The sequence below is a fragment of the Oncorhynchus mykiss genome, chromosome 17 (assembly GCF_013265735.2).
Source record: "Oncorhynchus mykiss isolate Arlee chromosome 17, USDA_OmykA_1.1, whole genome shotgun sequence".
Classification (NCBI taxonomy): Eukaryota; Metazoa; Chordata; class Actinopteri; order Salmoniformes; family Salmonidae; genus Oncorhynchus; species Oncorhynchus mykiss.
In genome coordinates, this window is record NC_048581.1 from 47,813,631 (window position 1) to 47,841,066 (window position 27,436).

The window sequence follows — 27,436 nt, forward strand, 5'->3', positions numbered from 1 at the left end:
TCAGATTGGGGCAAATGTTCACCTTCCAACAGGACAATGACCCTAAGCACACAGCCAAGACAACACAGGAGTGGCTTTCGGACAAGTCTCTGAATGTCCTTGAGTGGCCCAGCCAGAGCCCAGACTTGAACCCTATCTAACATATCTGGAGATACCTGAAAATAGCTGTGCAGCAGCGCTCCCCATGCAACCTAACAGAGCTTCAGAGGATCTGCAGAGAAGAATAGGAGAAACTCCCCAAATACAGGTGTGCCAAGCTTGTAGCGTCCTACCCAAGAAGACTCGAGGCTGTAATCGCTGCCAGCGGTGCTTCAACAAAGTAAAGGGTCTGAATACTTATGTAAATGTGATATTTACGTTCATAAAAAAAAAAAAATTAGCACCTATTGTTTTGTCATTGTGGGGTATTGTGCGTAGTTTGAGGGGAATAAATAAACGTTTTATTTTATTTTTTTGAAATAAGGCTGTAACCTTACAAAGTGTGGGAAAAGTCAAGGGGTCTGAATATTTTCCAAAGGCACCGTAGTACAAAAATAGTGTAGACCAGCACTATTGTTACAGATTGTAAATACTGCCGACCCTGACTGAAATGTCTGCCTATGGTTCTAGATGTCCATTGGTTGGGAAAAGTAATTGTTGATATTATGGAATTGTTCACTTTGTTGGTCCATGAGCGTTACTTTATTCTGAGTAGATTCATCTTTGTGTAGCATCCCCTTTACTGCAAAGTAATAGCAGTATATTCCTGATGAGGGTTATAACTGGCGAGGTAAGTTTCTTAAAACCAAGTGAAATGATTTAGAAAGTGTCTGGGCACTTCTACAGCATACCGCAATAAACATTTTGAATTAGGAGTAAAAAGTGTTAATGTATACAAACTTCAAAGGTTTATGTGTTTTTTAAATTGTATTTTACATGACTGTATCATATACACTATTGATTATAGTGTATGATACTGTGACATATACAGACAAAGCCTTTTGAGCAATCAACAAGAGGATATGAAGCGTCTTATATGTGGAGAACTTCTGACATGTTGCCATTAGATATACATTGAACTTCATCTCCTCTCTTCACTAGAAGTCTGTGTGTGTGTGTGTCTCACTCTCTGATAGGCCTGGTGCGTGGCTGTGTGTTGTCACGTAGGGGTGTTACCCAGGCGACACTTGGCCATGTTAGTTCAGTTGCTCCCCTGTTCTCTGACAGATGCAGAAAGGGAAAAGAAAGCAGTTTTGCCGACCCTCAGCTAACCCTCGAGACGACACGCATCATAAACACACGACCACTCAAGATGACCCCGTTGGCACTGGTATGGACAACGGTGTGCTTGTGGAAAACAGGTAAGGACCCCAATATTCTCTCTACCTCACGGTCAACAAGTTATTTTCTGTTGAGGTCTCAGGAACAGCGTGAGGCCTACCTTGACAACTAGTGAGAGTCAGAATGACAAGTGTATGCGCTATTGTTATTTACTTCTCATTCCATTTTGGCGAAGGTTCTTATTTCTGTCTAGACTTGTGTATGTTTGCAAGAAGGTTTGACACCAGGAAATGTAAAATGTTAAAGGAGTGTGGATGAGGCCCCAGTGTTTTCTTTGTATGAAGTCCTGTAAAATATTTTGGGTGATTTGATTGATACGTTGTTTTAGTGATGATCGGATAAACGTCAACGAAAAACAGTAGGCCGGAGCCAAAAATGCACAGACCTTCAATAATTGTCATATCTCCAAAACATGACTGACATTCAACGACAACCAATAGCTTTTCTTAAATCCAAACGAGAGCTCTGAAGTTAAGATATGTATACATATTTCTGTGAAGCATTGCATGTAAAGAAGCGAAGTGAAACAGTTCAGCATTGTCTCTCGCAATGTTTGCCTCAGAATGTCACCTTTTATAGATAAGTCTCTCGTCTAACCTTTCTGTTGTGTTGCTACATGTCATGGTTCCAAGGTGCCATAATTTAACACTTCCATTCTTGCAAAATGATTGGTTTGATCACAGTGTTTGTGTCTATCCCTCCACCACTTCAGGTTTTTTGCTTCATTTTAAATGGAACAATCTCGACCCGATCTAATTCTGTCTCGCTTGATGTATTTCTGGTCAAATGTACCTGTCGTAAATTAACAGGTTTCAATAACACTGTTGAAAGCACAATCATTCATTTACAGTGAAGCACAAGCAAATAATGTTTCAATCTAATAAAAAAAAATTGTCAGGTAAAAATTATGTAAGAGCATACCAGTGTTACGGACATCCCATGTCTTCTTATCATTGTGATCTCTGTCCAGCATGCACAAATGAAAATAGGACCTTATTTCATCAGTATTGTTGGTCTTCTTTGATGTGGCAACAGTTTGTCCAGCCAAACTCAACCCCCATTCACTTCTCCTTTTCCAGTGTACAGCCTGACACCAACCGAGTCCCACTTTGTCCAGTATCCCCCAATCAACAACACAGAGGTCGTCAGCTGTGAGTGTTCCAGCCGCTCCTGCCAGACAGTCTTTTGGTTCCGCACACACCACAACAACTCCGGCTTCCAGTTCCTTCTCAGCCTCAACAATGCTGAGCGGGCCATCTTCGGACCCGGGGTGGATGAACACGGGTTCAAGGCCAGTAAAAGGGACATGGGGAGCAAGGTGGTTTTCACACTGCGCATCATTAAAATAAAGGCAGAGGACGCAGGGTTGTACTCCTGTATGCTCCAGAACCAGAAAGAGAACGAGTTGTGGAGGCCAGGAGTTCTTCTCAGACCCGGAGGTGAGAGGAAGCCATTACTCCGCACGGCACTGACGCTTCCCATTGTTCATATGACTGATTAGAGATGAGAAGATTTCCTGACTGAATCCAGAATTCCTACATTTCCCTCCTAGAACGAGTTACACGACTGTGGAATGCACTCACTCTCATCTGCCATATTATATTTAGAATGACCCGGGAACACAGCAGTTTCCTCATTTTCCATGTTCTCCCCGAAACAGTTCAATCTTTGATTCAGATTTCGCTTTGTGTCCCTTCAGAGCTGGGTTGGAATTCATTACCAAATATTGTGAAGTCAGAATTCAGCCTTGTTATAGAAAATAAAAGCAATTAGAAGTTTCCCTTGCGACCAGTTGCAGACCTGTATTTTGAGTTGTCATCCTTAAGCTTCTTCATCTGTCCAAATCTCTCTCCGTTATGTTTTGTTTATTTTGTTTCTCTCACGGTGTGTCTCGTACGTTTGTCTGTCTATTTTTGTGTCCCACCAGAAACTCGCCCAACATTAACCCCTGTCACGAAGCCCAAGCCCAAGCCCCCAGGAATCCCAACCGGCCGTTGCACCAAAAGGAACTATCAAACCCCAGAAGGTGAGGTTCATAACTTTTAAGAAGTCTGTCTAATAAGTTGTTTGTTGCCTGCGTAACAAGTTGAATGTGTTACAGGTTACTTTTTGTGTGTCTAGTTATGTTACAACTGGTTGTATGTTGTGTTACAAGCTGCTAAAACACTGTAACAGTGTGTTCTATTGGGTTCCAGGCTGTGGCTACAAAGTTCTGTGGCCGTTGGTCGGAGTACTCCTCACCCTGGCTGTGGCTTTGATCTACACACTGTACTACTTCAGCCGTGAGTGTCTTTTCGCCTTGCTTACCTGCCGGTAAAGCAACATAGCAGAAGCACCCAGCTCCAGTGCTGTTTGTAATTCGGAATGTCAATTGTCAAAGACACTGCTCACGCAGGGCTTAATCCTTACTTGAGATGTACGTGCTTAACTCTCGTGTAAACTGTGTATTGATGTCAATGGAATATTTGCGGGAAAACTTGAGTTACGTGGATATCAAATTATAAATGAAGCCCGACCAGGGACGAACAACATTTTAACCTGCAACATTTAACGTTTGACAAGGGAAAGACAATAAAGTGCATTATTTTGGGAGTAAGCAACAACATCGTAATTGATGTATTCTGTGTGGAATATCAGTATACCTGCTGCTCCTATGGGGTTGAAAGGGGGAGACAGTAATGTATTCATGTTTATGACTGTTAGTATGCTGTTCTGAATTAATTGTGTGCGTGTGTGTTGCAGGACTACCCAAAAAGTGTCGACATCAGTTTGCCAAGTAAGTTCCACGTGATGTTTATCTTCTCCTCCTCTCCCCTTTTCTCACAACACAATAAAATATCTCTACCTGCTTCTGTATCGATTTCTGTGACTTACTCTTTGACTTGATCTGAGCCTGTATTCATAAAGCGTCAGAGTAGGATCAGTTTTGCCTTTTAGATCACAGTGAGTACATGGACAGCGGGGACCTGATCCTATACTCTGAGACGTTTTGTGAATAAAGGTCCTGGTCACGCTTCTAATCTCAAGTGTTGTGTGATCGATCTGACTTTCTCTATAATTGAGACAATCTTTGTCCCTGTATTCATCTCTGTGTAGTTGACTCTCTTTGACGGTTTGTCTGTTTTGTATCTGCCTCACAGGAAAAGACCAATGAAGTAAGACAGAGAGCCCGCACTGCAGACTCTGAGACAGTGCTGTATGTGTCCTTAGCTCTCCTTCTAGGAATCCAATTCGACTGAATCTGAACACAGTTTTATTAGCATGTCACTTTTCTATTCTTTGTTCATTGCAGCAATGAACTTACCTGAAAATGCAACTGTCTAAAATGAAACTCTTAGGATGCTGTCCACAATGTTACTGCCTCTGGCTCTGGTTTTCTAATTAAGTGGATGTATTTAACAGAAGACATTTTTTATGAACTGGTATTACTCTCATGTGCTAGTATACCACAAATGCAGCTTTTAATAAATAAATAAAATACATTACTTGTAAATAGGTGCATACTGTATATCTATTGTTTTGTGTTTGCCATGCATTGCCCATCTGGAAGAACAATACCATGGTTTGCCTATTGATATTTGGCAAAACTGTACTTTCAATTGAGTCAAAGCAATACGAAGCATTGTATTCTGGTTCATGTGTTGATGAATAAAATCGTTTTTTTTTTATCATTCATTACTTCATGTCCATTTACTGTCATCTTATCATAGGGACCAGAGTGAGGTGTGTGTGTGTGTGTGTGTGTGTGTGTGTGTGTGTGTGTGTGTGTGTGTGTGTGTGTGTGTGTGTGTGTGTGTGTGTGTGTGTGTGTGTGTGTGTGTGTGTGTGTGTGTGTGTGTGTGTGTGTGTGTGTGTGTGTGTGTGTGTGTGTGTGTGTGTGTGTGTGTGTGTGTGTGTGTGTGTGTGTGTGTGTGTGTGTGTGTGTGTGTGTGTGGTATTTCCTTGTTTAACTGTTGAGTGGGAGACTTTTAATCTGACTGTGCGTTTAAACACAAACATAATCAAGCCTGCTCCACCATTTCACTTCATATTGCATTGAACAGAAAGCGGAGACATGTAACACACTATATAAAAACTGTCTTTCTTGATGTCAACCACAATATTAGTGTGTATATGTATAATAAACACAACGATAAGGCTTGTACGAAACAGCATGCACACCTGCAGCAAAAACATCTGTCTTCCGTGGTTCTTCAGGTCTCAGCGAGTGAACAAGACCCTTTCCTGTGTGACAGAAAGAGAGGGCACGAGAAAGAGAGAGGAGAGAGCGCACTGTGCACATTGAGACGCTATCACTCTTTCTCTTTTCTTTCAACTTTGAGCCCCTCTTCTTGACGCTGAAACAAAACAACCACAGAGCGACCACAGAGCCCGCCACAGGCAGAGACAGAAAGAGAGAGAGAGGGAGGGAGGAAAAGTGAGAGAAAACACTGTCGTCAGACATGAAAAAACCCCTCAACTTTATTAAAACTCCTCTCATTGTGTTGTCTCATTCTTTATTTCATTTGATATTTTGTCATGACAAAATAAATGGGAAAAGTTGACTGCAGTGGTTGAGATGGTGGAAGATAAGTGGGCATCAGAAATGTACACAGAATGTCAGTTCATTGTTACACTTTATTTTACAGAGTTTTTATCTAATCACTTTGTAATAATTAGGGTAACATGGGGTATTTAGCCACCTGGGGTAACCATTTTTTCCCCCCAACACATTCCCTGGTTGCTGTCACGGATCCCCCCGGAACTTTCATCACGCACACCTGTCCCCTATTCCCACTGATTAGTATTTGTATATATGTGCCCTTTGTTCACCATGGTGCTGTCTATTATTGTTACAATGTCCGTTGGTGCGTGCGAATACCTGTGCTGTGTATTTTGGCTTTCGTGCCATTGTGGATTGCGCAGATGATTACAGGTCTCGTCCCTTGTGTTAATCATTGTGCGCGTATGTTCATTATTCGAGGTACTCCTCGCTCTTTTGTTTGGGTTTCAACCCTTTGTTTTTTGTATAGTGTTTGTTTGGTCTTCGTCCCCGTGCCTTTACACGGCACGCCGTAATTTGGGTACAATAAAAAACCTTATTACGCATTCCTGCGCCTGTCTCCCAACTCATTGTTACCAAGGTCACAGTTGCCACTACTCTTGCTCAACTAAAAATGTTATCTGTCTCATTTAAGTCACTTTAACAATTATTAGGTAAATGTATCAAATATTTCATCATTTAGCTCAAGTTATATATATATATATATATATTAATCTGATTAAGTTAGATCTATAAACTTGTGTGTAGATACAGTATATACCATTAGGGGAGCCTAAAGATAAATAATCCACTTGTTTAGAGATACACATTTTTATCCGTTTTTAATAAAGCAGTAGGTCTCACTAAGGTGAGAATGTTGGGGGTAACTGCCTCCCCCTTCCAATGGGGCATCTTGCCCACCCGGCAATCCAATGCAAGTGAATGGTGCCTAAACTAGCATTTACCAAATCATCTACAAGTAAATTAATTGAGTTACACAGTCATCTTTTATACTTTACGATGACTTGGACATGGTTTGTCGCGAGGCACCTTACACAGCACTAGTTACCCCACGTTACCCTACACATAGTTTCTTTTTAAGATTAATTGAAAAAAAGCATCACTATGTATTTGGTAGCCTATGGTTGACAAACAATGTTTCTTTGTCACAGGTAACAGAACAAAAGTACCCATTGATACTATACTAAATACGTAGGAAAACACTTTATTTTACAGTCCTGGTAAACACCAGTAGAAAATAGTACTATCAAAGTAGCATTACTCATTTCACTTGCCCTAAATCAAGCATCCTATGTTCTTGCTCTGCACATCAACATGTTCCAATTTAGTGCACATGTTCACAACAGCCAATACATCTATCTGGAATGGTATTTGGTTATCCTAAAGAGAGATGTACTGAATGTGTATTAGAATAAAAAATATATACAAAGAATAGTAATCACATATATCAATGATTGTTACGGAAGCATATACAGTAAAAACTATAATTGAAAAGTAATCCTATGTTTTAATATATGGTATCTGTATGAGCATAGTAAAAAATAACTTATATCGCTTTTATAAATATCCACTTCAACAAACACACATTAGCCTATTAGCCTATGAATGTAATGTGTAATAAGGATTATATGAAAAAACAAGAGTACTCCTAAAATTCTTCTTCTCTTTTATGCTTTTGAAAGATATCAAATCAAATCAAACTTTATTTGTCACATATGCCGAATACAAGTGTAGACCTTACCGTGAAATGCTTACTTCAAGAAGAGTTAAGAAAATATTTACCAAGTAGACTAAAGTAAAAAAATATATAAAAAGTAACACAATAAAATAACAATAACAAGGCTATATACCGTGGGTACGGGTACTGAGTCAGTGTGTGGGGGTACAGGTTATTTGAGGTAATTTGTACATGTAGGTAGGGGTGAAGTGACTATACATAGATAATAAACAGTGAGTAGCAGCAGTGTACAAAATAAATGAAGGGGGGAGGGGGGTCAATGTAAATAGTCCGGTGGCCATTTTATTAATTGTTCAGCTGTCTTACGGCTTTGGGTAGAAGCTGTTAAGGAGTATTTTGGTCTTAGACTTGGCACTCCGGTACCGCTTGCCGTGGTTGTAGCAGAGAAAACAGTCTATGACAATTTTATGGTCTTTCCTCTTATTTGACGAGAAAATGAAACAACCAAACATAGCTTTTTATGATGAAAACAATAGTATTATATTTTAGTTTAAAAAGTACATGTTTAAACCTTTGCACATAATATTATTTTAGTATTGCTGAAGATAATGTTGCTCTTCTAGTCTCATAATGTTTAGTATTTGTAGTCTCAGTTGTAGATTGTCCTTCTGACAGTAGCCATAATAGTAAACTTGGGCACATCCATTTCTGTTACGTTTTCTATTGTTACACCAATGGGCAATCTACAGCAATGTCAAGAACCACATTTATTTACATTTGTTATTGTTTGGTTTTCCCCCTATTATGTGCATATAGCCTACACCACAGTCCCTGTGCATATTTGGTAAAATACTTTACCGAACATTTTTCATCTATGATCACTCGGCCATGGCTTGGTTATGTACTGTTGAAACATTGAAATATAGTTGACTATACACAGTGATTAATTCAACAATGCTAGACAAAACATTTGACAAAACATTTTAATGAAGTGCTGTATAGAGTTTATATTTACATTTTAGTCCTAAACAAACACAGACAAAGCATTAGCAAAACTTAACGCATAAAGTTGAGACATCAAACTTTAGAAACAACGGAAACAATGTCAACCATGATAATAGATATCTCTCTCAGACAGCTTAAACTGAGAACAAATGATGTTGAAATATTTCAAATCTGCATCTTGAAAGGCCTCGTGTCATTGGCTTCAGCATTCCCAATTAGAAAGCCCTTAGCAAAATGTATGTAACTAATGTAGCCTTAGTTCATTTACAATGGACTGATAATATACTTGATCACTATTGTCTTACACATTGTCCTAATGTTTTACACATTGTCCTATTGTCTTACACATTGTCCTATTGTCTTACACATTGTCCTATTGTCTTACACATTGTCCCATTGTCTTAAAAATAGCCAATTCCATATACTTTTTTGGGGGGATACACATCTGCGAGTGTATACTTGCATAGGTGCATGTACGTGTGTACAAAGATTGAAAGTATTTGTCCTTTTGTAGGCCTGCATAGGACAAAGGCAAAGCAGATAGCAAGCTACTGCTCTGTGTCAGCTGTCATGGGCAGCTTAGTTGTTTGGAGAAGGAGGTGCTTTCTGTGTCCATAAGTGTCCAGATATCTGTGTCCTTTGAGTTGCTTGAATCCTTCTCAACTGTAATGAGATTTGTTGATTCAAATAAGGTATTTAAAATCTGTCTGTCTGTTTGTCTAGTCGGCCAGGGCTACTTACTGTACGCTGAGTTCACCCAACTGAAGCTTCTCCGTCTCTTCCCTTCCCACAATCCATAGTGCCCCTATAAGGGCAGGGGAAATTATCCTAATACTGCTTTTGTTGCATCTCCAATGACGGGAGCCTTCTTCTGACTACATGTCAATGGCACGTTACTCACACTCTCCATTTGTCTAATGTGGTGCTTGGTGCTAAATGTTCAGGGAACTCTCTTTCTCACCGGCATCCCCCGGTCATCCCCCTCACGTACACACACAATGTTTGGGGTCAGAGAGCCCTTGGTGTGACTAAGACAGGGAAGCCCAGGTGGGGGTAGACAGAAAGCACCATGGATGGTTAGGTGAGTCAATGCCGATACAAAGGAATGGAAACTGGCTAACTGTCAGGGCCCCTCTGTTTCTGTCTGACTGGCTCTTCCTGGACACCCACCTTCTAACTACAGAACACACCAACACAATCCCCCCCCTGCTGACTGAAAAGGTTATGAGTTATTGTCTCAGTATACAAGATGACATTCAGATTTGGGTTACTATAGTATAATCTAAAGTAAGTAAAAGTGCTCTTTCCTTTTCCAAAGTAACACACGCTGTTATTGCAACATGAACAAGACGAGATGAGCACTTCATCTCTCTCTCTGGAAAGTCAAATGGAAGTGTTTTTACGCCCGCAGCTGCAGGTCGAGTGAAGATTGCTTCATATTGAAGATACAATGCATTTGGAAAGTATTCAGACCCCTTGACTTTTTCCACATTTTGTTACATTACAGCCTTGTTCTAAAATGTTTTTTAACTCATCAATCTACATACACTACCCCATAATGACAAATTAAAAACAGGTTTTTAGAAATTGTTGCAAATGTATATTTTAAATAAGTATTCAGACCCTTTACTCAATACTTTATTGAAGCACCTTTGGCAGCGATTACAACCTGAAGTCTTATTGGGTAAGAAGCTACAAGTGTGGCACACCTGTATTTGGGGAGTTTCTCCCATTCTTCTCTGCAGATCCTCTCAAGCTCTGTGAGGTTGGATGGGGAGCGTCGCTGCACAGCTATTTTCAGATCTCTCCAGAGATGTTCGATTGGGTTCAAGTCCAGGCCACTCAAGGACATTTAGAGACTTTCACCGAGCCATTCCTGCGTTGTCTTGGCTGTGTGCTTAGGGTCGTTTTCCTGTTGGAAGGTGAACCTTCGCCCCATTCTGAGGTCCTGAGCGCTCTGAGCAGGTTTTCATCAAGGATCTCTCTGTACTTTAATCCGTTCATCTTTCCCTCGATCCTGACTAGTCTCCCAGTCCCTGTCGCTGAAAAACATCCCGACAGCATGATGCTGCCACCACCATGCTTCACAGTAGGGAAGGTGTCAGGTTTCCTTCAGATGTGACCCTTGGCATTCATGCCAAAGTGTTCAATATTGGTTTCATCAGACCAGAGAATCTTGTTTCTCATGGTCTGAGAGTCCTTTAGTTACCTTTTGGCAAACTCCAAGAGGGCTGTCATGTGCCTTTTACTGAGGAGTGGCTTCTGTCTGGCCTCTCTACCATAAAGGTAGAGAGTGCTGCAGAGACGGCTGTCCTTCTGGAAGGTTCTCTCATCTCCACAGAGGAACTCTGGAGCTCTGTCAGAGTGACCATCGGGTTCTTGGTCACCTCCCTGACCAAGACCACTCTGCCCCGATTGCTTGATTGCTCAATTCCTTCGACCTCATGGTTTGGTTTTTGCTCTGACATGCATTGTCAACTGTGGGACCTTATATAGACAGGTGTGTGCCTTTTCAAATCACGTCCAATCAATTGAATGTACCACAGGTGGACTCCAATCAAGTTGAAGAAACATCTCAAGGATGATCAATGGAAACAGGATACACCTGAGCTCAATTTCAAGTCTCATCGCAAAAGGTCTGAATACTTATGTAAATAAGGTGTTTCTGTTTTTAATTTGTAGTAAATTTGTGTGTAGATTGATGAGGATTTTTTTTTCTTCGTCCATTTTAGAATAAGGCTGTAACATAACAAATTGTGGAAAAAGTCAAGGGGTCTGAATACTTTCCGAATGCACTGTGTGTATTGAAGCTAAAGTCATGTTTCCACACTTTTACAGGATGTATAGGCTACAGCGTTGCGCCACAGGTGATGTCACTTGGCTGATCGCATGAGTTGGTTTCTGAAGCCTACACTCTTCCGGTAAATCTGTCTTTGAGTCAGGACTCTTTCCATCGAAGCTTCTTTTTACATATCTTAGCTAACTGAAGAGAAACAAACAGGCACAAAGGTATTAGGAGAAAGGACAGCGGATTTTCTGGAACAGACCAGTAGAAGTGAAGAGAAGAGGAGAACAGACTCGTCATTGGTTCTGTCGAGCGTGCTGAAACTGTCATGTCCTTGGCTAAGTTTTGAGAGTGTGGCCAAAATTCTAATATAATGCGGGCGACACATTCGCCTACGCCAACAATTAGGCAAGAAATTATTATAATAGCCAGTATAGCGCTGGTGAGACTGTAGCGTAATAGCCTATCCATGTTGATATGCGTAAACGGTGATAAATGAAGTGGATACATGAGTCTACAATGAGTCTAGACTACAATTGAGTTGCCTTTTGAAAAATGTAAATGTCTCAAAACATTGGGTTCTGCAGGCGGGTTTCCTTGCTCATTTTGACCTCCATCCTCAAATCCTCCCCACTGAGTCATCGATACAACAGGTGCAGTCATTCTCGTTTCCTCGACTTGAATCATCAATGGAAGTAGGCTAAAGTTAAACGGGCATATTTATATATGGAAATCCCCGTTGGGCAGATATATCAATTCAACGTCTATTCCACGTTGGCTCAATGTGGAAACAACGTTGATTCAACCAGTTTGTGCCCAGTGGGATGAGTTTGGAGGGTTAAAACTATTAAATATTAAGGCGTTAAACCTCTCTCTTAAAGCCAACATTATGCCGAAATGATTTCGAAATCCAAACCTGGTTTCCAGCAGGCTACTAAGAGAGACACATCTAATTTTCAAAACGTTTAAAAAAAATGATTTTTTTTAACCGTCATACAGATTAAAACCAACCATTTCCGGTGGATTGACAATGAAACCCTGTTTAAAGTATCCTCCTTTTTAAATTAAACCATACAGAGTTGGGTACAATTCCAATTACATCCTCCAGAAGAGACAGAACAAATATTACAGCAAATGAAAAACGTAAATGTACTGATAGAGGAAAGACCTTGTTTCTTTGAAAAATAAAAAGGTATAAGGAAGGTATCATGTTTATGAATGACATTGTAAATAAGGACGGTAAAATTGTCACACCAGCAATTATCGAATGTGTATGGAGACGTGTTGTCAATTACAAAAGTAATTCCAACTCACGCAGCTCTGCCACAAAAATGGAAGTAATTACTAAAAAGAAAAAGGAATGCATGGGTTTGTCTGCCTTCAGTGAAAAACCATGCATGGCTTAAAATGACTAGTGTAAATCGTAAAATGTAGCAGTTTCACTGAAGGTAGAGAGGTTTGACAACTATGCCGTATAAAGTTCAAGATAGTTGGGAACAGGGGTTTATGAACGTATATACAAAACAACAATCGATACATCAATCCGTTATTTTCACTTAAAATATCATATAAAATTCTTGCCACAAAAATAATGCTCAATATAGGTTTTATTTATTTTACCTTTATTTAACTAGGCAAGTCAGTTAAGAACAAATTATTTTTATTTTTTTTAATTTCACCTTTATTTAACCAGGTAGGCTAGTTGAGAACAAGTTCTCATTTGCAACTGCGACCTGGCCAAGATAAAGCATAGCAGTGTGAACAGACAACACAGAGTTACACATGGAGTAAACAATTAACAAGTCAATAACACAGTAGAAAAAAAAGAGAGTCTATATACATTGTGTGCAAAAGGCATGAGGAGGTAGGCGAATAATTACAATTTTGCAGATTAACACTGGAGTGATAAATGAATATTGGTGTGCCAAAGAGAAGAAAAGTAAATAAATATAAACAGTATGGGGATGAGGTAGGTAAAATTGGGTGGGCTATTTACCGATAGACTATGTACAGCTGCAGCGATCGTTTAGCTGCTCAGATAGCAGAAGTTGGTGAGGGAGATAAAAGTCTCCAACTTCAGCGATTTTTGCAATTAGTTCCAGCCACAGGCAGCAGAGACCTGGAACGAAAGGCAGCCAAATGAGGTGTTGGCTTTAGGGATGATCAGTGAGATACACCTGCTGGAGTGCGTGCTACGGGTGGGTGTTGCCATCGTGACCAGTGAACTGAGATAAGGCGGAGCTTTACCTAGCATGGACTTGTAGATGACCTGGAGCCAGTGGGTCTGGCGACGAATATGTAGCGAGGGTCAGCCGACTAGAGCATACAGGTCGCAGTGGTGGGTGGTATAAGGTGCTGTAGTAACAAAACGGATGGCACTGTGATAAACTGCATCCAGTTTGCTGAGTAGAGTATTGGAAGCTATTTTGTAGATGACATCGCCGAAGTCGAGGATCGGTAGGATAGTCAGTTTTACTAGGGTAAGTTTGGCGGCGTGAGTGAAGGAGGCTTTGTTGCGGAATAGAAAGCCGACTCTAGATTTGATTTTAGATGGGAGATGTTTGATTCTTATTTTCAATGACGGCCTAGGAACAGTGGGTTAACTGCCTGTTCAGGGGTAGAACAACAGAATTGTACCTTGTCAGCTCGGGGATTTAAACTTGCAACCTTTCGGTTACTAGTCCAACGCTCTAACCACTAGGCTACCGTTGAACAGTCAGCCCTGTGCAGCACGAGGAAACTCAATCAACAGATCATCTCATTTGGTACTGTCCTTCAGTGGCTCGCTCTTGGAGTCAGGTCCAGGAATGGTTGTTAAATCATAATGTCTGTGTTCAGATGGACCTACAAACAGTGCTAGCAGATCTTGAACAAATAACACGACCAATCAATGGGAAATATGATTATATTCTTAGGTAAAGTATTTATTTTTAGGGCATTCTCGGTAGAAATTGTACCAATACAGACGTTCAAGACCCTCGTAAGACATCCCAGTAAAATAGTAGGAAGTATTGCAAAAGGAAATATTAAAATTGTAGAGTACTGGGAAAGATGGGTTAGTCTGTGGACATCTGAGGGTTGAAATTAAGATTAGAGTGCACTGTGTAAGTAAAAAATAGCTGTAAGTGTTGTCTATTAGTTTACTCCAATCAGGGAAGGGTTGGTAGGGTTGAGGAAAAATAATTTACAAAAATGTACTTTTGGTGAACTATTTCTTGCATTTAGGGGGCGATGTAACCAAACATTTATTCACATCACTCTATCATTCATGAATAGGCCTTGTTATTTGTGAGCTTTATAGTGTCAGATTGTTATCAAAATTGATCCAAAAGTTTTCCAAATTAATTTCGATTCAATGTTATTGTATTTGCACAAGAGAGGAACCTTAACTAATCTTATAAGCAGAGCCTCACCCTTCAAAACAAAATGTATTTGAACGTTATCTTACAGTATGTCAGGATCTATGGCTGTGTGAAACTCTTTCAGGGTTATTTCAGATGTCTAATCTGTTAATGTCTAGGGTATCTATTAAACTTTGACACCATGCACTGATTTAGGCTGTAGATGAGTGAAATATAGGCCTGATAAGTACATTTTGTTGCAAATATAATAGCAATACTACAAATAAATAACATATTAAAAAATGTGTTAACATTATTTGAAACAAATAGTCTCAAGGCTCGATAATAGCCTTTATAATTATAGGCCTGCTGATGATATTATTCGGATATTCTTGCAACAGATGTTTATCAACCGGGCAGCACAGAATCTCGTCCTCAAAAGTGCAGCTGCTGCTTTTGTCTTACATTCATTCCTCCTCCGTTGAAAGTTTGACTCCATTCGTATTTGGCCTAGTCTTTACCTCGTTTTTGTCGCCACAATGTGCTGTGGGTGAGCGCACAGACCGCGTGCAATTTGTGCACAAAGCCGCCAGCCTGTTGTGAGGCGCCGCGTGGATTGGTGAGCTCTGCTTGAGCAGCCTTTACAGACCACCTGCAATGACTCCTGCAAATGATTCGATTTAACAGTGATGAGAAATGACTTGGGGCGGGGTTTAAGGTCGTTTTGAGCTCCTCATCATACCGGGTTCTACTGTACATACCATGATGGAGATCTTGGAAGTATTGCTGTGCCAAAATACATGAAAATGGGCCAAAAGTGGATGCAGACACCGTTCTTTTGTCAAGGTAAGCATGGTATAGCCTATGGAGTTTTTCCCTTCAATGTAGGGCGGATAGTTTAAACAAAAGTAATCGATGGATTTCCACGTCGCCAGAATACATGCACTCTAAAAGGCCTAGTTCATAAGTGTGGCTATATATAATGTTTTAGCTTTTTCAATCTGAAATACAATTAGCCTAGGGAGGCCTATATGCACAACGTTCTTGGCATTCATGTAGTAAACTGACTAAATAGGCAACTTTTATTGGAACAAACAATACCATTGTAATAAATAGCATTGTCTACTGCTATTTAAATTTCGATGTGAAGGGTAAATTCATTTGTGTTGTAGGTTTGTCTCTAGACTGTCTTATTGTGAACAAAATGGTTTTAGGCTATAAGCTTGTAACCCAGTTGTATAATTGATCACGTTTCAGTCATTTCCTTTTTTTAAATACATATTTAAATAAGAAATGATTTATGTATTTATTTGTTGAATCTCAATTATGTTCACAAACGCTATCAAAAACTCTCGAACTGAGTTCTCTGACAGAGAAAGGGGATAGAGACCGAAACCTAGGGGCAACATGTTGATTTGGTTTCAGGGGAAGGACAACGCTGGAATGGAGTTTATTGCAACGTTAAATTCCAAGAATGAAGAAAAGCACATACTTTTTTGACTCCGAAGTGTTCAGTGGGGACCAGATAAACAAAGACATCTTGATATTGAAGGCTTTCAAAAAGGCCCGAGATAATGTGGTCTACAGCTGTGCATCAATCAACAGTAATGCGCAAGTATTTGGTGAAGTAACTTGACTTGCTGGGCCAGGTGAGTAAACCAGCTGGGCTACATTTTATACATTAATTTGATCGGACTAATCCAGTTTCAGACAACAATGGCAACAAGGGTTTTTCAATCAGAGGTTTATTGTAGCCAAAGCTATAGCCTAAATACGTTTTAAACGGTCTGAAAGTTATCCATGCTAACACACCTCACTCCACTTAAAACAACCACGACAACGCCACCAATGACCACAGGCATAGAGGTAACCAGATCTACAACTGCCAAGTTTTGCTTCATCATCATCAACATGATTTAAATCATCGATCATCATCGATTGATAGGGTTGTTTTGGATAACCAAAGTTACACTGACTGGGTATTTGCCATTATCCAATGTGGCTGAACAAAAATGTGTTCCCTGTTTGACTTGTGCTTTTGCAGTGGGAAAGATGGACCCTAGTGCATCCTGTGATCTGATCATTTGGGCCCATTTGCTGCTGGCTGTGGCTTCCTCTTCCTCCTCCTCCTCTTCATCCCTATATGCCACTGCAATCGCGAGTCCTGCATATGTATACACCCACTCATACCCTCATGTATTTACGAAACACCCACTTACAGTATATACACTCATATGAAACACCCTTGCCCACCAAGCAAAACAAGAGCATTGAACCTAGTTGATGGAAATACAATATCAAAACAGAAGCATATGCTTCATACATACAGTAAAATGGTGGATCAGTGATGTTATGGGGCTATTTTGCCTTCACTGGTCCTTGTTGAGGTCAACGGCATCATGAACTTTACCAAGTACCAGGACATTTTAGCCAAAAACTGGTGGCCTCTGCTAGGAGGCTGACACTTGGCCGCAGGTTATCTTCTAGCAAGACAATAACCCCAAGCAGTAATCAAAATTCACAAAGAAAAGGTTAATTGACCACAGAATCAAAATGCAATGGCCATCTCGGTCTCTGTACTTGAACCCCATTGAAAACCCGTGGTTTGAATTGAAAAGGGCAGTCCAGAAGTGCAGACGAAGGATATCAAGGATCTGGAAGGATCAAAAATGTGTTCCCTGTTTGACTTGTGCTTTTGCAGTGGGAAAGATGGACGTGCAGTTGCAAACCGTAGTCAGGCTTTTTTATGGCGGTTTTTGAGCAGTGACTTCTTCCTTGCTGAGCGGGCTTTCAGGTTATGTCGATATAGGACTCGATTTACTGTGGATATAGATACTTTTGTACCTGTTTCCTCCAGCATCTTCACAAGGTCCTTTGCTATTGTTCTGGGATTCAATTTTTTTTTTTTACCCCCTCTTTCTCCCCAATTTCGTGCTATCCAATTGGTAGTAGTTACTGTCTTGTCTCATCGCTTCTACTCCCGTATGGGTTCGGGAGAGACGAAGGTCGAGAGCCATGCATCCTCCGAAACACAACCCAACCAAGCCGCACTGTTTCTTAACACAGCGCGCACAGCTAGCACTGCGATGCAGTGCCTTAGACCACTGCTCCACCCGGGAGGCCTGATGTGCACTTTTCGCACCAAAGTACGTTCATCTCTAGAAGACAGAACACGTCTCCTTCCTGAGCGGTATGACGGCTGCGTGGTCCCATGGTGTTTATACTTGCGTACTATTGTTTGTACAGATGAACGTGGTACCTTCAGCCGTTTGGAAATTGCTCCCAAGGATGAACCAGACTTGTGGAGGTCTACAATTTTTTTCTGAGGTCTTGGCTGATTTCTTTTGATTTTCCCATGATATCAAGCAAAGAGGCAGAGTTTGAAGGTAGGCCTTGAAATACATCCACAGGTACACCTCCAATTGACTCAAATGATGTCAATTAGCCTACCATAAGCTTCTAAAGCCATGACATCATTTTCTGGAATTTCCCAAGCTGTCCCATGGGAGACCCATGTGGTGGCGCACAACTGGTCCAGCGTCGTTCGGGTTAGGGGGGAGTTCGGCCGGAAAGGATGTCCTTGTGCTCTATTGACTCAGCTATAATTTATAATTTAAATGCACAATGTTCTACATTAATTTTTAGTATTATTATTAATAATAATAATATATCAATATTTATTTTTAAATGTTTTAATTGAAAACATTTTTTTGTGGTATCCAATTGGTAGTTACAGTCTTGTCTCATCACTGCAACTCCCTTACGGACTCGGGAGAGGCAGAGATCGAAAGACATGCATCCTCCGAAACACAACCCAACCAAGCCGCACTGCTTCTTGACACAATGCCCGCTTAACCCAGAAGCTAGCCACACCAATGTGTCGTAGGAAACACCGTACACCTGGTGACCGTGTCAGCACCCGGCCCCCAACTACGATGCAGTGCCTTAGACCACTGCGCCACACAGGAGGCCAGATTTATTTTTAAATGTTACAATTATTTGTATGCCCACATTATTACAAAACAAAGTACGTTTTACCTATTTACTATGGCAAACAGGTCCGAAATTATATTTTTTGCTCATCTTTATCAAGAGTGCCAATAATTATGGACCAGACTGTTAAGACTCAATTCAATCTGCATCACGGAAATTCAGCTTTACAGAGTGACATAAATTTAAAGGCAATATTCCCGCTTTGGTGGAGACTGCTTTCAGCACACAAGGTGCACACTTTTGGGAGTTTTCTCCCCTAAACGACCTAACAGAGTTTGTCGTTAGAAAGACAAGCTTCTCTTATGTTTTTATCTTGTACTCAGGCCGAGAATGGGAGCACCAGGGAAACAACATCCTATAGCCAACAACAGACTAGTGTAATCTTAAACATGTATACAATGAATTAAACTATCCACAACCATCTAAATATTCCTTTGTTTTAAATTGAGCGGTGTGTTTTAGTGTAGGATAGTAAAAACACCAGGTATAGTAAAACCAGCATGTACAAGCTACATAAGAACACAAAAATAACATATTCGTTAGTTGAAATATGATTTTGCATAATAATATATTTTATGGAATATTATTGGTCAGTGTTTGTAGTAAAGTAATTACAATTATTGCTGGGGGGGGGGGGGGGGAACTAGACAGACCAAAACAACTACATAAAAAAAATATTGAACAGATTGAAACTTCGACCTGACATTCACAATGTAGTTGGTGATGCTTATGACACGGCTGTTCCTTGTCTTTTCTTCTCACAGACAATGATTTCCACTGCGAAAGAGGGAAACAAGATGGCGCAACGTTGTCTCTTTGCTACGAACCATTCAATTGATTATATTTGATACATTTCAACTGTAACACCATTTATCTAGTTGAAATAGCCTAATTCTCACTCTCTTCCTTTCATCAACATACTGGCTTTACGGCAGCTTTGTGAATATGATTAATGTCATTACTCTAATAAATGGAGATGTATTAAGATGCTTTTCACTTTCTGATTTCCATGTCCTGTAAATAGTACCAAAGACACAAGCTCTGCAGTGAAACCCCCATAAAACTAATTGAACATTTTATGCCTCAAATTGTTGGACTTCTTCCCCATACTATTCATTTTTGTATATTTGGAGGAAAGCAATATTTTTGGAATACTTGAATGATTGTAACATAGTGTATGTAAAATGTGAGTGTTCGTGTAACTGTAAAGGCATGTTAATGTGAAATCTCCAATACTTTATATTACTCATCTCTTACAATCTGAATGATGAGACAGAAATGGTAAAGCTACATCTTTTTTTATTCAAATGTTTTGTTTACAAGCACTTGACATCTATTGAAATTCTACTCTACAAGCGTCCAAGGCTGTTGCACTCAAAAAACAGCCAATATCAGAGGAAGCAGCGTTGTAAAACTTAACTAAATGTAAAAACTATGGAGCTGCTTTGCACAAGATAAAGATTTTCCTAATATTGCATGTGAAATCCTTTCTAAAATATATTAAAAAGTATTCTCTTTCCTGCAACAAAATATACAGTAGGTTCCCTATACCAAATTACCCTCTTGTGTATTCTACTAGTCATTAATTGTTTTTGTCATTTTCTTATTGCCATTTTATAGGGCAAAGTACATTTAGGCTACCCCATGTTAGCTTCAACATGTTTGTTTTTCTGTTGTTGAGGCACAAGCAGTTACTACAGACACTTGAATACACACAGCAAACCAATTATTTTTGACATTTTTATTAAATTAGAATTCCCATTTCCAAAATATCTCTCAAGTTTTGAGTTTGAGACCTGCACCGAAATACTGTATGTAGAATTCTGTCATACCAGCTTTTGACTTTTTGAGTAGAAGTGATAGCTCTTGGGACTGTTTTACAGTATACAAACAAAGGCAGTTTACAGAGGTAGTGACCACCCAAGTTTACTTGTAAGTGCACTTTCGGAAACCAATACATGCTTCTACGAGGCAAAGTACACACATATAGACCCTTCTGTAAAGCGATATCTATCAAGAAAGTAAATATATAGTATTGCATGAGCTATCAGATGCATCCGTACCAAGCAGATCACTTCCTGTAAATCCTTTTACACATTTCAATATTGTAAACTAAGTATTATCATCAAACTAAGCAAGACTATGCTGTACGCTAGTGTCTTATGTTGGCTGTCCACATAATAGAAAACATGCTTTTCTGTGTACAGCAAGATTGCAAAGACATCACAATCCTATATACCCACTATACACTGTTCCTAAACCCAGATCACGCTCACTATTACCCAACATTGTAGCAATGTTGAAGCAACATCACTGCAACATTGGGGCAATACAGACTGTTAGCTAGGGCAACACCTCCATTTTATTTTTCTCACAGGATTGGACAGCTGCTCTGTCATTCATGAGGAATAAATTACAACAAACTCTCTCTCTCACCTTCTCTCTCTCACTCTCTCTTTATTTTGCTCTCCTCATCTCAAAGGAAAGAAACCAAAACAAGTACAATCTTCTGTCATGTGCGAAACCAAGCAGGAAAGGCATTGCACACAGCATGTGTCTGTGTGTGTGTGTGTGTGGTCATGTTTGTTTTTCATCCAGTATACATTCTCCACCATTTAGAAAAATAGAATCATCGTTCACAGCAGCTCCCTCTAGTGGCGCCTCCATGTGGCAGGGGACATGTAGTGCGCTAGAAACCTGCAATACATAAAAACATACATCAGTCAATTTCACAGAAGACAACAAAATAATCCTATACTATGATATTAAATCAGACTAAATTGTATGTATGCTAGTACATATAGAAGCCTGCATTCCAGTATCACGGTCACATTGTTTCAAGTTGGTTGAGTCTTGTAGGCTACTTTTGAAATCTGTGCTCCTGAGGTACTTGATGGTCAAGTCCTTACCTAGAGGTCTAGCTCTTGCCACCCTTATTTTTGGATCCTGGCACTACATCTGAACTCATCTTTCCAGACAGGTGGTCTTTGGCTGATGGGTTCTCCTCCTGTTGTTTCTGAGACAAAAGGTCAAAGGTCAAGTCAATTAGAGGACATTTATATCAAATCACATGAATATGGGCATGTATCTCAAATGATTATTAGGATCTAATTTCATTTGGTTTTCTTAAGGTCTAGTTCTTACCTTTGACTTAGACCTTGACTTGCTGTTACTCTGCAATAAACAAAATTGACACCTTGTTCAGTGTGGATATAACTTCAGGGAGGGCTATGGTAAAGTGATACGGGAGACTTGTAATACGTCTCAATAAGACTAGAGGGCGCTGTAAGACAACCAACAACCATATCTGTTGCTCCATAACCAGAGAATCAATGGCAAGTTCATCTTCCAGTGGAAGCTGGTGGGAGGAGCTATAGGAGCTATTGTAATGGCTGGAATGGAATTCATGGAACGGAGTCAAACATGCGGTTTCAATATGTTTGATACCGCTCCGTTTATTCCATTCCAGCCCATCCTCCTAGATAATGAGCCCCTCCTCCTATCGCTCTTCCTACCAGCCTCCACTGTTGTAGGTTAACTTTTCTACTATGGGGAATAGTAGATTGACATAGGCTAGTGATTTTGCTGTTCGTTACTCATCTTGTTGGCTGAGGATAAGTAAATGTGGACAGTAAGTATAACATCTTCAAAGTGCGCATCAGAATTAGGTTAGAAGGATCACAAATCATTGCATCCTCGACTTGCCTGTTCTGTTAGAAATAATTACCATAATCTAAATGGGATTTCTGTCATTCTGAGCATCGTGGGTGGACGGCCCTAATCAGGTTACGCACCCAATGGGTACGGGTAATGCATAATATGCTAAGTATTTTTGCAAGGTGTCATGCATATGAACTCAAGATAGTTTTTTATTGTTACAGAGCAGACATCATCATGCCCTGTCTATACAAACGTAAAACAAGCAGGCCCCCTTGGAGGTTCTTGAAAGAGCAGCCAAGGAAGTAAGAGAAGAAGTCCATTTGAGCAGCAGCAAGTGATGAAAAAAAATAGACTGAATGACACTGAAGAAGTACATTGACAAAAAAAAGAAAAGAAAGATGAACATGTACCTGTGTGAAAGAGAGGCCATGATAGTGTAGCAGAGGCACATAAAGGTCTTATCTGATAATGACATGGAGTCTGAGCTAAAAAAAAAATATCAAGAATTTTGCAGACCAGCTTCATGGGCTTAGTAGCCTCAAATGCAGAGAGCGTGCAAGGGAGCAACATCTGGAGAGTGCGTGACGCACATGCATTCGGTAAGTCTGTATACCAACTACTGAGAAGTGCTTAAATCAAAACGCGTCAAAAAAGTCTGAATCGGGCCCTGTGTACGTACCTCCAGACTGGGCTGTGTCTGCTTTGTTGTTGCAGCAGGACAAGGTGAGGAAGAGAAGTCGCTAGACAAGAGGTCGAGGGCACTGCTGTCATCCATAGATGGCTTTAAGGTAGGAGGAAGAAGGGTCACAAGTGTACATACGGTTTACTTGAATTCAATATGACTTTTATGAGTGGCACTGTGTTCAACACAGTACGACATTGAATACGACTGATCTGTGCGATTATAGATACAATTGGACAGAAACGCTACCTGCTTGGGCCTAACATCCGCCTGGGTTTTGGCCTCTGCCTTTGCCTGTGAGGAGAAAAGACACAAAACCTGTAAAATATACAGCCTTACTTACACCTGGGGTGGCAGGTAGCCTAGTGGTTAGAGCGGTGGGCCAGTAACTGAAAGGTTGCTAGATCGAATTCCTGAGCTGACAAGTTAAAAATCTGTAATTATGCTCCTGAACAAGGCAGTTAACCCACTGTTCCTAGGCCATCATTGTTAATAAGAATTTGTTCTTAACTTACTTGGTTTTTGCATATTTTCGATAGAAGAGCGTAAAAATAACGTAAGGGCCGTTTACTACCATTTTATTTGGTGTATTGCATTTTTACCACGTATTAGCGTTAGCATTTATGCTATCATTAGCACATTACATTAGCATCTTCAGGAATACCCCTTTTATTTCCTACTACAACCCTGTATATGTTACCTTAAGGTCTTTCTCTGTGTGCCGGTACTCAGCTGGAAGGCTGACATCTCTCTCCCCCATCTTGATAAGCTTCTCCTCCATGATCTTCTTCTCCTAGAATAAGCAGAGAGCAGACTCAGGTAAAACAACAGATATCATTAGCATTAGCTCATATAGGCTAAAGGTTTCACTGCAGTGAGGTAAGGCTTATTTTTTTGACCAAGGAATAGCCTTAAACAGTTGTATTGCACAAGAGTGAATTTCCAGTCGGTCACACTTTAAACTAAATACATCATGTGTAGGCTTAATGAAGCCTTCATATCACTCTTTATAAGTACCTTGACGATGTCCCTGACAGAGACAGGAACGGGCTCTGGGATAGGAGTCATGTTCACTAAGGTGTCTGACAAGGCATCCAGAGCATCTACCGTCCCTGTAGACAGCTACACACACACACGGTTACATGTCACTGCTGACAATGGGTATCTGACTGAGCCACTAAATGTGAATTAGGCATAGGACAACAATAATCTCACATTGTGTGTGTGTGTATCAGTACCTGGCGGTTAGCAGCAGATTTGACTGCAGGGGCAACAGCTGGAGTTACAAATTCCCCTGCCAGGGCATCCAAGGCAAAGTCATCTGTGGCCTACAGACACAAAGGAGGAGAGGAGAGATGGAGGGAAAATGTATATGTTAAGTGAGTTGTTCTGCTACCGATGAAAAACGAAGAGACTCTTAAAGCAACCAGACATAAAAACACGTATTGGCTGGTCATAGTTTTATAGAGAGCAGATCAATCACTGGATGGTTTGATAAGTGAGTGACCAATGGTAGAGGGTGTTGTTCACCTGTGTTGGGCGAGCTGGGGGGCAGAGGACAGGAGCCTGGACAGTTGGAGCCACAGAGGAAGACATGAAGTCACCTGACAGGATGTCCAGAGCCTCACCTGAGTCCATGGAGGGCTGGGGAGAGAGAGAGAGAGAGAGAGAGAGAGCAGGGGAGGAGCGGACGGGAGAGGATAGGGAGGAGAAGTGAAGAGAGGAAGAAGAGACATAGTTATGATTATCAAATTCCCTTACACCAATAACTCCTGGTTATCTTTAGTTCTGTTTCTTCTCATAGTGAAAAGTAATGTATTTTTTGATCTCCCAATGACCTGTGCTTTGCGTAAATGAGGCTCACCTCTATCTTGGGAGGAGGCAGGTCTTTGCCTTTGTCCTCTGTGAACCTGTACTCTGGTGGGAGAGTGTCATCCCTTTCACCCACAAGCACAGCTTCCATCTCTGTCAGTTTGCCCTCCTATACAGCACATGCAAAAAAACACACGTGTATATACACACACACACAACAGAGCTGAAATGAATTCTATCCTTAAAAAATGTCACTGGGACTGCTACACTATGTACTATACTGTAAGCTAGTCATTGTAAGAATTTAATATAATAACTTTATTGTTCAGTGTATGTATACCGTGACAATGTCCTCAGGTCTGATCTTGGGAGGTTCAGGCGCTGGTTCTGGAGCAGCCAGAGTGTCTCCCAGAGCACTGAGAGCATCCAGGGACATACCCTGGAGAGAGACACACACACACACACACACACAGGGATCAGCTGTGTGCAGGGACTTTTTTTCTTCAGTTGAGTCTCTTACTGCGCCTTAGATTTCTCCTGTGTCTACACGTAGCGTGGTTACCTCATCAGTGGTGGTTTTAGTAGGTGCTGCGGGTTTAGTAGTGGCAGCGGGTTTAGTAGTGGCAGCGGGTTTAGTAGTGGCAGCGGGTTTAGTAGTGGCTCCGGGTTTAGTAGTGGCTCCGGGTTTAGTAGTGGCTCCGGGTTTAGAAGTGGCTCCGGGTTTAGTAGTGGCTCCGGGTACAACAGGGGCCATGCTGGGGGCTTCAAGGTCAAATGTACAAACGGCTTTCTATAGACAGGAGCAAAACACATACACATATGATATGACCTGACAGTACGCAGGGTATACTGTACATATGCATACACACACCATGACCCGACAGCCGGCAATACACAAGGTACACGCACACCTACACAAGCACTTGTACACACATACACACACACACACAAACAATATGATTTGAATACACTGAACACACAACATAACTAAACATATACAAAACACCTGTGAGTTTACCTGTGGGGGGTTGTCGAAGTGAGGCACCACAGGGGCCTGGACAGCGGAGGCCTTAGTAGGGGCCACAAAGTCTCCAGCCAAGGCATCCAGGGCTGCTAAATCATCTATTTTGGCCTGGGAGAGAGAGACTCACATACTTACAGCTTATAATGCCTTCCTAAGGCTGTCATAAGATTGACAAAATGGCTGTTATTGATTCTTACTCACATGCCATATTATGATAGCCCTAAAGTAATGGCACTGGAGTGACTTTCACTTAGAAGATTACCAATAGACCCATAGAAAATTTAACTATTGGAGGGGTAAATCGATTCATAACAGAGTTGACCAATTAGTGGATGGTTTGATAAGTGAACAACCAATGATAGAGGGTGCTGTTCACCTGTTTGGGAGGAGCTGGGGGGCAGAGGACAGGAGCCTGGACAGATGGAGCCACAGAGGAAGACATGAAGTCACCTGACAGGATGTCCAGAGCCTCGCCAGAGTCCATGGAAGGCTGGAGAATGAGAGCGAGAGAGAAAACAGAGTACAGAGGGGAGAAGTATGAGTACTGTGACTCAAATCTCAGTATACTATAACATCAGATCCCTTTGGAGGTCGCCACTGGTATTTACTATAGGTGTGGGACATGAGGCTTTTGATGGCTTCAGAAGGCTCACCTCTTTCTTGGGAGGAGGCAGGTCTTTGACTTTGTCCTTGGTGAACCTGTACTCTGGTGGGATAGTGTCGTCCCTCTCACCCACAAACACACCCGCCTCCGATGTCAGTTTGCCCTCCTGCAGAACGGAAATGTGCACCAAAACGTTTTACGCACGCGTACGCACTCGCACACACAAATGTAGCACAGGCGGAATACAAATCAAGTGTACCGTGACAATGTCCTCAGGTCTGATCTTGGGAGGTTCGGGCGCTGGTTCTGGAGCAGCCAGAGTGTCTCCCAAAGCATTGAGAGCATCCAGGGACATACCCTGGAGAGACACAGACAGAGAGGGACATGAAGAAAGAAAGGGGGACAGAGAAAGGGGGACACACAAGGGGTTAGATTGAATGATCAACAAGCACACAGGATGATACATAGTACAACAGTAACAGTATTTCATTGGTTAGATAGAAACTGTATCCCTCCTATGACAAACCTCATCTGTCTTAGGCTTGGTGTCCATTGGGGAGTCAGCCAACTGAAACGCAACAAACGTCAATAGATAACAGCTTCATGACCCGACAGAAGTATTACATGGAATACATATTTTGCATGGAAATATTTTTTGTTGCCGACACAGTACAGAACCCAACCCGCCTCAAAGCATGACAGGCTGAGCTGCAATGATGGACAACCCAATATAACAGTGGACATAAGTGTTTGTCAGTGTTTATGTAGTGCTGATGACATTGTTAAGCATGGCGTATTAATGTGTGGTCATGACGTAGGACTTGCTTTCTTTGGGGTTACTTACCTTTTCCACCTTAGCTTTCTTGTCCGTGGGGGGAGCAGCCGACTTGGTCACAACGGGAGACATAAACTCAGCTTTCTGGAATGGAGGAGAGAGATTATTTGATTTCCGTTGGCTGAGCTGCAATGATGGACAACCCAATATAACA

At 41.0% G+C, this 27,436-nt stretch overlaps 2 protein-coding genes and 1 long non-coding RNA gene across 3 annotated transcripts; 2 read left to right on the plus strand and 1 right to left on the minus strand.

Annotated features, from left to right (window-relative positions):
• Positions 1-1,260: 1,260 nt before the first annotated feature.
• LOC100136222 (CD8 beta) lies at positions 1,261-4,957 on the plus strand. The gene is given in 6 exon segments (NM_001124008.1): positions 1,261-1,340; positions 2,400-2,759; positions 3,248-3,346; positions 3,516-3,602; positions 4,063-4,096; positions 4,461-4,957. Coding segments are annotated over 6 exon segments (648 nt in total). The 5' UTR covers positions 1,261-1,291; the 3' UTR covers positions 4,480-4,957.
• A 10,127-nt stretch (positions 4,958-15,084) lies between these two features.
• LOC118940470 lies at positions 15,085-19,650 on the plus strand. Its single transcript, XR_005036992.1, has 3 exons — positions 15,085-15,518; positions 16,098-16,321; positions 19,430-19,650. It is a non-coding gene; the product is annotated as an uncharacterized LOC118940470 (long non-coding RNA).
• A 741-nt stretch (positions 19,651-20,391) lies between these two features.
• LOC100136674 (calpastatin) lies at positions 20,392-25,555 on the minus strand (the record flags this gene model as incomplete). Its single annotated transcript, NM_001124645.1, is given in 12 exon segments — positions 20,392-21,362; positions 21,575-21,681; positions 21,810-21,839; positions 23,005-23,106; positions 23,257-23,301; positions 23,708-23,800; positions 24,025-24,129; positions 24,246-24,335; positions 24,538-24,651; positions 24,872-24,988; positions 25,160-25,258; positions 25,382-25,555. Coding segments are annotated over 10 exon segments (891 nt in total). The 5' UTR covers positions 25,256-25,258; positions 25,382-25,555.
• Between the last annotated feature and the right edge of the window lie 1,881 nt (positions 25,556-27,436).